This window comes from Mustela nigripes, chromosome 11 (genome assembly GCF_022355385.1).
Source record: "Mustela nigripes isolate SB6536 chromosome 11, MUSNIG.SB6536, whole genome shotgun sequence".
NCBI lineage: Eukaryota > Metazoa > Chordata > Mammalia > Carnivora > Mustelidae > Mustela > Mustela nigripes.
This window is the reverse complement of record NC_081567.1, coordinates 15643608-15657829: the sequence shown is the minus strand read 5'-3', so window position 1 is coordinate 15657829 and position 14222 is coordinate 15643608. Positions and strand designations below refer to the sequence as shown.

The 14222-nt window shown below is 42.3% G+C and overlaps 1 protein-coding gene across 6 annotated transcripts in view; it reads left to right on the top strand.

Moving 5' to 3' along the window:
- The first annotated feature begins 1002 nt into the window (after window positions 1-1002).
- LOC132026679 (integrin alpha-M-like) overlaps window positions 1003-14222 on the top strand; it is a 44219-nt gene continuing 30999 nt past the window's right edge. For all 6 annotated transcript variants that reach the window (XR_009406969.1, XM_059414822.1, XM_059414821.1 and 3 more), the window contains exons 1-5: window positions 1003-1112; window positions 2694-2802; window positions 7180-7283; window positions 7594-7664; window positions 7809-7926. Coding sequence is in view for 5 of the 6 variants with exons in the window: in XM_059414822.1 (XP_059270805.1) it covers window positions 1085-1112; window positions 2694-2802; window positions 7180-7283; window positions 7594-7664; window positions 7809-7926 (430 nt within the window). In the remaining variant the exon portion in view is untranslated. The remainder of the gene's footprint in view (window positions 1113-2693; window positions 2803-7179; window positions 7284-7593; window positions 7665-7808; window positions 7927-14222) is intronic.

Below are 14222 nucleotides of genomic sequence, written 5' to 3'. Positions count from 1 at the left end.
CTACAGAAGGAAGACAGCACTGGCCGAACCGTACTCTTTGTTTCCTTGGACAGGAGGGAAGGGCCTCTTGTAAAGTGTGTTTTCAGGGAGAAACAGTGTGACCTCCCACAAATGCTTGGTTTGTATAAATGCTTAGACACACTTTCCAGGAGAAGGCAGGCCCTGAGTCTATTCAGCTTGCTTTTCATAATGTTCAGCCAACCCTAGAAGCAGGTGGGAACAAACCTCCCCCCAAAAACCCCAACCCACCTTTGGTGATGTAGGAAAGATGTTACGGTTTGAGGCTGATGGCCAAGAAAAAATTCTTGAGATGTCTTTGGTGCAAAAAGGTGATTTTATTAAAGCATGGATACAAGACCCGTGGGCAGAAAGAACTGCTTTGGGGTCATAAGGAGTGGTCCGTTATATACTTTCAAGTTGGGAGGGGGCTACGGATAGTGTAAGTCTCTAAGGAATTTTGGAAGCAAGATTTCCAGGACCTTGAGAGGGCTAGCTGTTGTTGGGAAAAGATAATTTATTACTGTCTAATAAAATCTTAGTTATGAGACCCTTCCAATTATATCAGTGGGCCACATGCTTGGGGAATGGTTGCTAAAACGTATCTTGGGGGTTTTAGAGATAAAGGAAGTTTCCAAAGGAATTTTTATAGTTGAAGTAGACCTACAGGATCCTGGGGTGAGGGGGTCAGGCTAGCATTACCTTTTGCCCTTAGGAAAGTATTAACATGGAGGCAGTTGAGTCCCTAGAGGAATGTCACTCTGCCTGTTTCAAGGACTTGTCAATGGGCTGTACTTAATAAGGAAATTTAATAATTTTTCTTCTGCCTCTTTTTCCCACATCACTTGGGACAATGATCTTGATGGTTTGGGCCAGGAATCTGGTTAGGAAGGGAGCACAGGCTGTTTGCAGCCCCAGGAAAATGTCAAGCAGGGCTGGTGTGCTCCCTGAGCCTCCGCCCTCTTCCTTTGAATCGCTACCAGACTTCTGCCTCAAGCTTCTCCTTTTCTGTCCTTCCTGTGCTTGGTGGCTTTCTTGAAGTGGCTCAGTGGTATGTGCAGCCCCGCAGTTCCTGCTCTCTCCAGCTATGACTCACAGAGTCCTTCTGTTAACAGGTACACCAGGGACTTCAGCGGGAGGGGGACTCAGGGTCAGGAGGGGTTTTATGAGTCTGAGTGGAGAGAGGCAGCACAGAATATGTAGGAACTAGCCTGGGGGAATATAAAGAGGGCTTGGGGAAAGATAAGGGATTCGAAAGAGAGTAGAACCAGACCAAGATACCCAGAGAAGCTTGGATGAATACTTAAATTCATGGACTATGCAATGGGGTTTGGCTGTTCCCTTCACTTTACAGACCAGGAAACTGAGGCCCCAGAGAGGTGGAATGATATGCCCAAGGGTGCACAACGCATACTGGATACTGAGTGTTTTTCTTGCATTCCATGTTATCACCTTCACTTTGTCCAGAGTTCTGTTTTCCAAGAATCCAGGTGTACATGTTGAGTGGCTGGCCAAAATTTTTCAGTTTTGTTTCCTTTTATGCCCATGCTTTGTAGAGAATTTGTAGAGAATGAACCAAAGGGAAAAAAAGTGCTTGATAATTCCATAGGAAGGAAATTACCTAATTGAGTCTTTAGGAACCTGATTGTTGGGCAAATCAGTAGGTGGGGGCACAGGGTGGAGATAGAGACCGGCTGAACGCACCCCATTCAACTATCAGGAATCAGCAGCTGGGGCTTGTGGGGATCTAGGGGGGCTTCTTCCCGTCTGTTTTTATGCCACTTGTGAGCCATAGGTCTCAGATGAGCATTTATTTATTTTTTTTATTTTATTTTATTTTTTAAAGATTTTATTTATTTACCTGAGAGAGAGACAGTGAGAGAGAGCATGAATGAGGAGAAGGTCAGAGGGAGAAGCAGACTCCCCATGGAGCTGGGAGTCCGATGCGGGACTCGATCCCGGGACTCCAGGATCATGACCTGAGCCGAAGGCAGTCGTCCAACCAACTGAGCCACCCAGGCGTCCCGAGCATTTATTTATTTTTAAATAAATGAGAATTTTAAGAATTTTCTCAAATAGGCTTTACACCCAGCATTGAGCTCAATGTGGTGCTTGAACTCAGGACCCTGAGATCAAGACCTGAGCTGAGATCAAGAGCTGCTGCTCATCCCTCTGAGTCGCTCAGACACCCCTCAAATGAGTATTTATAATCTATTTATGATAGAGAATACTAACTTTGAATCCCAGAGATGTTATCTTCCCCAAAGAATTCCATTTGTCTCATTAGTAAATTTTTAGAAAAGATTTTACTAAGCAATCTCTACACACAACATAGGGGTTGAACCCCCAGGGTTGAACCTGTGACTCTGAGATCAAGAGTCACAGGCTCTACTGATCGAGCCAGTCAGGCACCCCTAATCAGTACTCAATTATTATACTTTGCATTTCCTTATTGAAAAATGTGTGGAATGCATTTTCTCTCTTGTTTTATTGGGCCACAAAACCTAAAATATTTGGCCCTTTATAGAAAAAGTGTGACAACCTCTGCCTCAGGCTAATAGAGCTGGACTTGGGAGACAGACATTTCCATTCTGGGTTTGGGTGAGTTTCAGCCGGTAGATGCATGGAGCAAGAGGGTAAGTTGCTTTCTTACCTTCTTATCCCTGCCTGATCCTCACCGCTTGTCCTTCCTCTAGCCTTGGTCTTACTATGTGACGGGTTCAACCTGGAGACTGAAAAAGCAGCGATCTTCCAAGAGAATGCAAGGAGCTTTGGGCACAGTGTGGTCCAGCTCGAGGGATCCCGGTAAGGACTGCAGGTGGAGGTTGTCTTATACTTATTCTCTTTAAAACATATATGCCTAAACCCCCCCACAATTTCCTTTATTTTTTTCTTGATTTATTTATTTTTGTATCAGAAATACAGTTACAGAGTTCTACATTTGAAAGATAGAACGTAATAGTAAAGTTTTCTCAGCATACACTCCTTTCCCCCATTCCCTACTCAGGAGGGTCCCTGGTAAATGGTTTCTTGTGGGTTCTTCCATAGAGGTTCTATGCTGTGTGTGCCTCCACATTTCCCTAACCCCAGTACCACACACAATTTGTAGCATGTTATACTCAAACTGCAGCCTGCTGCCTATTTTTGTGAAAAAATTTTATTGACACAACCTTCATCCCAACTTGCCATTCATTGTTTATGGTTGCTTTGGATTTAAAATGAAATCAAGAGTCTTCAAAAGAGAGTATATGGTCTGCAAAGCCTAAAATATTTGCCTATATGAAATAATATTTACGGAAATAATAGTACCTTCCAGAAAAAGTTTCCTGGCCTCTGCTCTATACTGAACTCTGAATTTTTTTTTTTCTTAATAGAGCTTGGTGATTTTACCTGATAAATGTTTAAAGACCTTACTAATTCTTTTTTTTTTTTTAAGATTTATTTATTTGTTAGAGAGAAAGAGTGAGCGCGTGCAAGCAAGCATGGGTGAGGGGCAAAGGGAGAGGAAAAGAGAATCTTAAACAGACTCTACGTGGGGTGCCTGGGGCTCGGATCTCATGACCCTGAGGTCATGGCCTAAGCTGAAACCAAGAGTCAGATTCTTAACCAACAGCGCCACCCAGGCACCCCATTTTTTAGAAAGATTTATTTATCTTACTCTTTCTTTTTTATGCTTGCTTCATAATCTATTATTTTGATGTACTATAATTTACATTGATATTACACTTAAATCTTCTTAATAGACATTAGATTGTTTCCAAACTTTTGTGATGTGAAAAATGCTGTCATTTTGTACATGTGCAAGTATGTTTGGAAGTAAGTTCCCAGAACTAGGATTCCGGGATCAAAGGATACATATGCATGTGTAAAGTTAATAGGTTTTTCCAGATTACTCTTTATGGAGGTGGCAACAATTTACATTCACACCAGAAATTTATTGAAACACCTACTTCCCCACCCATTTACCAGCCCAGTGTGTTATCGAACTTATTGATCTTTGCAAATTGAATAGGTGAGATATGGTATCTCAATTTAGTTTTAGATTGCACTTATGTTTGAATGAGAGATAGATTTCCTTTTCTGTGAACACCTTTTTCTTATTTGTTGCCCATTTTTCTGTTGTTTTTTCTTCCTTAATTGGTTTGTAGGAGCTCTAACTATTGAGGAAAGTAGTCTGTGGCACGAGTTGCTAATCTCCCTCTGCCCAGTTTGTTGCTTGTCCTTTGATTGCTTGTGGTAGTTTATCATGTACAGAAAATTTTTGTTTAACTTCAGTTAGCCAACATAATGAGTTTCAGATGTAGAGTTTAGTAATCCATCAGTTGCATATACACCCAATGCTCATTGCATGATGTGCCTTCCTTAATGCTCATCACCCAGTTACCCCATCTCCCCACCCACTTCCCCTCCAGGAATCCCGTTTGTTTCCCGAGATTAAGAGTCTCTTGTGGTTTGTCTCCATCTCTGATTTCTTCCCGTTAAGTTTTCCCTCCTTTTCTATGATCCTCTGCACTATTTCTCCTACTCCACATGTGAGGGAAACCATATGATACTTGTCTTTCTTTGATTGGCTTATTTTTCTCAGCATAATACCCTCCAGTTCCATCCACATCAATGTAAATGGTAAGATTTCATCTTTTTTGATGGCTGACTGATAATCCATTTTATATTTGTACTGCATCTTCTTTATTCATTCATCTGTTGATGGACATCTGGGCCTTTCCCATAGTTAAGCTATTGTGGACATTGCTGCTATAAATATTGGGGTGCAAGTACCCTGTCAGATCACTATGTTTGTATCTTGGGGTAAATACTTAGTAGTGCAATTGCTGGGTCATAGGGTAGCTCTATTTTTAAAAAAAATTTTATATATATTTTATTATTATTATTATTTTTTTTTATAAACATATATTTTTATCCCCAGGGGTACAGGTCTGTGAATCACCAGGTTTACACACTTCACAGCACTCACCAAAGCACATACCCTCCCCAATGTCCATAATCCCACCCCCTTCTCCCAAGCCCCCTCCCCCCAGCAGCCCTCAGTTTGTTTTGTGAGATTAAGAGTCCCTTATGGTTTGTCTCCCTCCCAATCCCATCTTGTTTCATTTATTCTTCTCCTACCCACTTAATCCCCCATGTTGCATCACCACATCCTCATATCAGGGAGATCATATGATAGTTGTCTTATTTTTAACCTCTCTATGGTTTTCCAGAGTGGCTATACCAGTGCATTCCCCCCAACAGTGTAAGAGGGTTCCCTTTCCTCCACATCCTCACCAACATTTGTTGTTTTCTGACTTGATAATTTCAGCCATTCTGACTGGTATGAAGTGATATCTCTTTGTGATTTTGATTTCTATTTCCCTGATGCTCAGTGATGTAGAGCACTTTTTTTCATGTGTCTGTTGCACATACAGAAAAAATTTAAAAGGTTTTAATTTAAATTCTAGGTGGTTAACATACAGTGGTATATTAGTTTCAGGTGCACAGTACAGTGACTCAACACTTCCATACAATGCCCAGTGCTCATCACAAATGGCACTCCTTAATCCCCATCACTTATTTAACCCGTCCCCAGTTCTTCTCCCTGCTAGTCACCAACAATTTGTTCTCTATAGCGGAGTCTGTTTCTTGGTTTGCCTCTCTCCTTTTCTTTTTTGTGTTCCCTAGCTTGTTTTCTTAAATTCCACATATAAGTGAAGTCTTACGGTATTTGTCTTTCTCCGATTGACTTATTTCACTTAGCATAATACTCTCTAACTCATCCATGTCGTTGCAAATGGCAAGATTTCATTCTTTCTTTTGGTTGAGTAATATTCCTTTGTATATATGCACCATAACTTCTTTTTTTTTAAGGTTTTATTGGGTAAGTAATCTCGACACCCAGCATGGGGCTCAAACTCACAACCCCAGTATCAAGAGTCACATGCTCCACTGACTTAGCCAGTAACGGACCCCAATATGCCACATCTTCTTTATCCATTCTTCAGTTTATAGACATATGGGCTCTTTCATAATTTGGCTATTGTGGATAATGCTGGTAAAAACATTGAGATGCATGTATCCCTTTGAATTAGTGTTTTTATATTCTTTGGGTAAATATCCAATAATGTAATTGCTGGATCACAAGGTAGTTCTGTTTTTAACTTTTTTTTTTTTAGCTTCTTGAGGAACTTCATGCTGTTTTCTTTTTTTTTTTTTTTTTAAAGATTTTATTTATTTATTTGACACAGAGAGAGAGATCACAAGTAGGCAGAGAGGCAGACAGAGAGAGAGGGGGAAGCAGGCTCCCTACCAAGCAGAGAGCCCGATGCGGGGCTCGATCCCAGGACCCTGAGACCATGACCTGAGCGGAAGGCAGAGGCTTAACCCTCTGGGCCACCCAGGCGCCCCTTCATGCTGTTTTCTAGAGTGGCTGCCCCTGTTTGCATTCCCACCAACAGTGCAGGAGGTCCCCCTTTCTCCACATCTTCTCAGCACCTGTTGTTTCTTGTGTTTTTTTGATTTTAGCCATGCTGCAGGTATAAGGTGATACCTCATTATGGTTTTGGTTTGGATTTCCCTGATACCACGTACAGAAATTTATTTAAAATGACTGTGGCCTGTGATTAAATGTATTCATTAAAAAATTTTAATTCTGGTATAGTTAATGTACAGTGTTATATTAGTTTCAGATGTACAATATAGGATTCAATAACTTTTATTTTATTTTACTTTTACTTTTTTTTTTTAAAGATTCTATCCATTCATTTGACACAGAGAGAGAGATCACAAGTAGGCAGAGAGGCAGGCAGAGAGAGAGAGGAGGAAGCAGGCTCCCTGCTGAGCAGAGAGCCCCATGTGGGGCTCGATCCCAGGACCCCGAGATCACGACCCGAGCCGAAGGCAGCGGCCCAACCCACTGAGCCACCCAGGTGCCCCGGATTCAATAACTTTTAAATGACTTCTTGGTTTTGTATCATTCTTAGAGAGGCCATTCCCCTTCCACAATTTCAAATTTTCCAATTTTTTTTCTTTGCGGAGTCATCCTCCTATTTCTGGGGAATTGGGAAATACGTGTGAGGGTCGTGAGTCCTCACTTTCCTCTGGGTGGCCAAACTTCTATGATCTCTTTCTCTCCTCAGACATCAGAGTTTGCTCTTGTCCCTGTGGTGATTTGTTCCTATCTCACCTCCCCAGGTTTGTTGTTGGAGCCCCCCAGGAGATAAAGGCTGCCAACCAAACAGGTGGTCTCTACCAGTGTGACTACAGCATGGGCAAGTGTGAGTCCATCAACCTGCAGGGTGAGTCACTGCCCCTCCCTGGGACCCAGGGCTAGGTTTCCACCTGTACATACACCTGAACTTTCCAGGAATTCCTTTTGCTTTGGGGATGTGTGATTGAAGGGCTCAGGGGTTCAGCTCCCCAGCCTCTGTGTGTATACAGACTTAGCCTCAGACATCCTCAGGTACTCCCTTCATGTTCCTTTCCGAGGACTTGGGTTCCTTCTTGAACTGTTAGGTCTCCATGTATCCCAGGTCAAAGTGACCTCTGTTCACCTTCACAGAGCCCCCTTTACTCCCCAAAGCTGACCATGTATTTATGTCTCCCCAGTCCCCCTGGAGGCGGTGAATATGTCTCTGGGCCTGTCTCTGGCATTTGCGACCAGGCCTTTCCGACTGCTGGTGAGTTGTCCTGGGTCATGGGAGTGTCCCGAGGGAAGGAGTTGGGGGTCCATGGCTGCTGGAGCTGTGGTCTGTGGAGGGTGAGGTCCTGGGGTGAAAGGACAGGAATCCGGAACAACCCCACCCACCTGCAACCTTTCCCAGGCCTGTGGCCCCACCGTGCACCAAACTTGTAAGGAGAACACCTATGTGAATGGCTTATGCTTCCTGTTTGGATCCAACCTATGGCAGCCGCCCCAGACTTTTCCATCAAAGCTCAGAGGTAAGTGGCTTTTGGCAGAAACTGCAGATGGGCAGTGTGAGGGAAAGGGGAGGACTGTTCATAGCTTGAGTGGTGACTTAGAGGTCTAGGTGCAGAAGCTAGAGGGACTGGGCTCCAGTAGAGAAGGTGGGGGAAGATGGGAGGGTCTTCAACTTTAAGAAAAGTCCTGAGAGAATCCATCAAAATCCTAGAGGAGTACAGAGGTAGTAACCTCTTCAGCATTGGCTACAGTAACTTCATTCAAGACATATCTCCAAAGGCAAAGGAAACAAAATGAAAAAGAACTTTGGGACCTCATCAAGATAAAAAGTTTCTGCACAGCAAAGGAAACAGTCAACAAAACAAAGAGGTAACCCATGAAATGGAATAAGATACTCACAAATGACACACAGACAAAGGGCTGATATCCAATCTATAAAGAACTTCTCAACACCCAAAAAAAATAAATAATCAAGTCAAAACATGGGCAGAAGACATGAACAGACACTCTCCAATGGAAGACACACAAATGGTTAATTGACACATGAAAAAATGTTCATCATCATTAGCCATCAGGGAAATTAAAATTGAAACCACACTGAGATACCACCTTACACCAGGTAGAATGGCAAAGATTAACAAGGCAGGAAACAAATGTTGGAGAGGATTTGGAGAAAGGGGAACCCTCTTATGCTGTTGGTGGGACAACAAATGCAAGTTGGTACAGGCATTTGGAAAACAGTATGGAGGTTCCTCAAAAAGTTAAAAATAGAGCTACCCTAATGATCCAGAAATTACACTACTGGGTATTTACCCCAAAGATACAGATGCAGTGAAAAGAAGGGCCATATGCATCACAATGTTCATAGCAGCCATGTTCACAATAGCCACTCTGTGGAAAGAGTGAATATGCCCTTCAACAGTGAATGGATAAAGAAGATGTTGTCCATATACACAACGGGATATTCCTCAGCCATCAGAAAGGATGAATACCTAACTTTTGCATCAACATCAATGGAGCTGGAGGAGATTATACTGAGTGAAGTAAATCAAGCAGAGAAAGCCCATTATCAGATGGTTTCACTTACTTGTGGAGCATAAGGAATAGCACGGAGGACATTAGGAGAAGGAAGGGAAAATGAAGGAGGGAAACTGGAGGGGGAGACGAGCCCTGAGAGACTGTGGACTCTGAGAAACAGGGTTTTAGAAGGGAGTGGGGTGGGGTGATGGGTATTAAGGAGGGCATATATTGAAAGGAGCACTGGGTGTTCACATGTAAACAATGAATCTTGGAACACTATATTAAAAACTAATGATGCACTGTATGGTGACTAATACAACAATAACAAATAATAATAGAAAAGTCCTGAGGTAGCTACTCATCTTTGTGAGATGATTCTTCCATCCCCCAGCCCCTGCCATCATCCTTAGAGTAAGTGTCTAAGTCTCCTGACCATAGCCTTTGAGGCTCTCCCAACATTATTATTTCATCCACTGTGCTCCAGGCACCCTGGCTGCCTCTGTTCTCCAAGAATGACACCAAGTTGTCCCTGCCTTAGGGCCTTTACTATTCCTCCAGGCTGGAATGCTCTTCCCTCAGATCTTAGCTCACAACCCATTATTGTCATCTCTGCTCAAATGTCATCTCCCAAAGAGGCCTTTCCTGAGTGGCTCTTATAATCATTTCCACCATTAATTCCCACCACATTATTATTATACTTTACCATCTTCATATCTGTATATACATATTTTGTTTCTTTTCTGTGTTTTCTTCTAGAACGTTGGCTTCATGATAGCAGGAATACTGCTTACCTTTGTTGATTGCTCTATGCTCTTGTATCTATTGCTGCTTAACAAATTGCCCCTAAACTTAGCTAAAAACAATAAACATGTATATTACTGTTCCTATCAATCAGGAATCTGGGCATGGTTTAGCTGGGTGCCTCTGCCTCAGGTTTTTTCATGAAATTGAAGTTAATCTGTTAAATTGGAGCTGTGGTCTCATAAAGGCTTGACTGGAGGAAGAAGATCCATTTCCAAGCACATTTACAAGATTGTTGAACTGGGGACCTCAATTTTCACTGGCTGGTGGCTGGAGGTTTCTCTCAGTTGCTTGTCACGTGAGGTCCCCCATAAAGCAGCTTACAACTGCTCCCCCTAGAGCAGTTGACTTCCCTCAGAGTGAACAAGGGAGTAGGAAAACAAGAGAGAAAACACCCAAGAAAGAAATTAGTCTTTCCATAATCTAATCTGAGAAGTAATAGAACATTACCTCTGGCATCTTATGTTCCTTTGAAGTGAGTAAAAAAAAATCCATCTCCCATTCAAGAGAAGGTGATTATGTAAGGGTGTTATTTCTAGGAGGTGAGAACCTTGTGCATCATCTTGGTGGCTGCCTACCACATGCTTGTTCCCCAACATTTGTTGATTGATAGAGAGTGAGTGAGAGTGATCAAATCTTTTTTTCCGAGCTGCTTTCTGCCACTTACTTCTTCAACTGCTTGGCCATCCTTTTGCTTGTTTTTCAAGTTGCCTTTTAACAAAGGCAGATATGTCTTTCTTTTGTAGTTCCCCCCTCAAGCACTGCTCCTTTGTACTTTACTCTAAACAGATAACCTTCCTTCCTTCTTCACAAAGAAAATCAAGGTTTCCAGGGATGAACTCCCTCTACTTACTCCTTCTTCTTGTTCAAATTTTTGCAATGGTACCACCCTTGGCAGTGTCTCACTGGTTTTAGAGGGAGACCTAACTGTCCACCTTTCCATGAATCACTCTTCTATCTGGGCTTTTGAGGCTTTATCATATCGCCAACTTGAAGCCCACACCCTCAATCATCATCTCTCCAGGAGCTTAAATTTCTCCCCGTCCTTTGAATGTAAACATGCTCATGCCTACCTATATCTTTAAAAAATCAACCACCAGAATTGATAGCTTTGAAAATAACCTTTCCTCTCCCTGGTCTTCTCTACATCTTCTGCTATTTCTCCTTTCTTTCACCACCAAACTTCTTGTAAGAGTTCTCTCATCTTATTTCCATTTCCCCATATCACCATTCTTTACCCTCTGAAATCTGGCTTCTGTCCAACCATCACATATATATCTTCCTCTTACAGATGACATTTGTGATTCCCTAAATGCCAAATCTCTATCCTGTCCTCATGTTTACTGACTCTGATGTGACCTATAGATCATCTCTTCCTTCCCTAAACACCGGGGCTCCAGATTTCTCCCGTCCCCTGTTCTCCCTTCTTCTCCCATCCCATTCCCCTTGCCGCCCCTTCCTCTTGCTTCTTCCCCTGCCAAGGCTTCTGCTGAACCTCATCTCCAGGCCGTCTTCCTCTGTCGCCTTTGCATATGTAGGTAGGGGTACCAGGTTTCAGCTTCTGTTCTCGTCCATGTGTTCTTCCTGCCCAACTGCATTCAGTTCTGTAGCTGCAGCTCTTACCCTCACATTGCTCTCTTCAGTCCTCACTCTTGGGATTCCATACTTTTCTTTTTAAAACACATTTTCAGCTCTTTTTTTTTTTTTTAAAAGATTTTATTTATTTCTTTGACAGAGACAGATCACAAGCAGGCAGAGAGGCAGGCAGAGAGAGATGGGGAAGCAGACTCCCTGCTGAGAAGAGAGCCCGATGTGGGGCTCGATCCCAGGACCCTGAGATCACGACCTGAGCTGAAGGCAGTGGCTTAACTCACTGAGCCACCCAGGCGCCCTCATTTTCAGCTCTTTAAAAATTATTCGGAATTCAAACAGCACTCAAGCACATAACACTTCTCTCTCTTGATTCTTCCAGCCTACGTTTTCTTCCTGGCATTCAACCACTGTTACCAGTCTCTTGTGTCTTCCAGTAATACTCTGTATTCCCAAACATATACATATCTCTAATGTTCATTTTGTGCCACAAATGGTAGCATGTTGTACACACTTGATTCTTTTCATTTAACATACCTTTGAGATTTTCAAAATTTTTTCTGTTTAATTTTCTTTGTATATGTTCCATACAGATATTAGAATCTGCTTATCTATTTTTGAAAAGCCAATACGTTTGGGGGTAATTTTATTTTTTCAAAGATAATACAGTTAAATTGGCCTTTTTTCTTTTAGTATACACTTCCCTGAATTTTAAGGTATGTATAGATTTTCATTAGAAGACAACATGAACATGGGCTGCCTGGCTGGCTCAGTCAGTAGAGCAGGTGACTCTTGAGCTCCAGGTTGTGAATTCCAGCCCCATGCTGGTTGTAAAGATTACTTTACAATGCAGGACTCCATCCCAGGCCCCTGGGATCATGACCCAAGCCGAGGACAGATGCTTAACTGACTGAGCCACCCAGGCATCCTTAAAAATAAAATCTTAAAAAAAACCCAACATGGACAGAATACCAGAGTTCTGTTACTCCCCTAAAAACATCCTTCACGCTCTCTCTCTTTTAAAAAATATTTTATTTATTTATTTGACACAGAGCGAGTCTGAGCAGGGTGAGTGGCAGGCAGAAGGTGAGGAAGAAGCAGATTCCCCGCTGAGAAGAGAGCCCAACGTGGAGCTCTATCCCAGGACTCTGGGATCATGACCAGAGTTGAAAGCGGAAACTTAACCGACTGGACCCCCCAGGGGCCCCTCAGTGCTCTCTCTTTATAGTTAGCTGCCTTCTCCCTCTCCATCCTAGCCCTTGGCACTCACTGGTCTGTTCTCCATCACTGTTTAGTTTGTCTTAAGAATGCTCCATGAATGGAATTATGACCTTCTGAGATCAGCATCTTTCACTAGCATGAGGTATTTGCCTCATTGTTCATGCATGTTGTTGTTGTGTCACTAGTTCTTTCCCTTGTTATTGCCCAACAGTATTCCATCGCAGAGATTTACAGTAGTCCCGGAACACAGTCTGTTCACACACTGAACGATGTTTGGGTTGTTTCCAGGGTTTGGCAACCATGATTAGAGTGGCTAGAAACTTTCCATTGCTACAGTAATCTTTCTAGATACAAAAAAGATCCCCTCGCCTCCTTTTCTAAGAAAACTTCTGTGGCTTTCCACTGCCTAAGGGACAAAGTCTAACTATTTTGGGGGGATGGAAAGGCCCTTCCCAACTTTCCTCTGCTTAATGACATAGGCTTATCTCCATTCTCTTCACATAGATTGATTTTAGTAGAGCCATTTCAATCCCTCAATTCTGCAGAATTATTTTAAGTTCATTTCTTTTTTATCAGTCAGGGATGGTACACTCCAGTTAAAATAAGTTGAGAAGGTTTATTTACAAAGGGACTAATTTTAAAGGTTTGTTAGAGTCCTAGGGAACTATAGTGGACCCTAAGGGCAAGCAGCAGCAGAGCCGTTACCACTCCTAGGCTGACTGGACAAGGAGAGGGAGAAGTAATGAGAATTCAGAAGGAGAGAGTTGTGTGGAGTGTGCCTCCTTGAAGGAGCAGTGATTTTCCACTGAGGGCCACAGCTGGCCCAAAGCAACCTTCCAGGAAGGGAGTAAGGGGAGAAAACTCTGATCTCACTCTTCCCTCCTTCCCGTCTTCTACTGAGGCTCCTAATTGGGCAAATCCAAGTAGAAATCAGAGGCAAAGGAATCCCGAATGCATGTGGTTTACGTGGGCTGACTTCCTGGGGTGCAGAGCAGTTGGAGGAGGTAGAAAGTGGATTTGGGGCTGGGAACAGAAAGAGGAGGATATCCAGCATGTTGTTGTATGTGCTGTTCCTTTTTCCTGGAACTTATTTCACCCTTTGTATTTCTGGCAAATTATTTCTCCTTCTCAGAGTTAGCTCTGAGCTAATACTACTACTTTTCCTGACTTCCTTGGGCAGAATTTACCAAATTTTCCCACACTTCATCCATATTCTAAATTGTATTAAACAATATTCAAGTTTATTAAACAGATCTTTAAAAGTATTATAAAATGTTTAACTCTCATCAGCATCAAGGTTTATTTTGCTCCCAAATTTTGCATATAATTGAACTTTTTAATATGCTGACATCTGCTGAATTGATTCTACTATAGACTCAAAGGCTTCAGTTTCTTCCTGCAAATTTTTCTTTGCTTCTCCTAACATTTCCTGTGTTTATTCTTGTGAATGGCTAATGAAAACATCACAAAATTGATAAGGAATCATTAAGCAGTGGTCGTCTATCTGCAAGTATGATGTCCTTACAAGCATCTTTAAATTTTGTAGTTTTTCTTGTTTACTTCTATTTCTTCCTTCAGCTATGTGAATCTACTTGTATTCATGAAAATTTGTTTATCTTTTGTTGATCTTCAAAAGTAACATTGGCACTGTGGAAAGAACCAAGATGCCCTTTAATGGACGAAT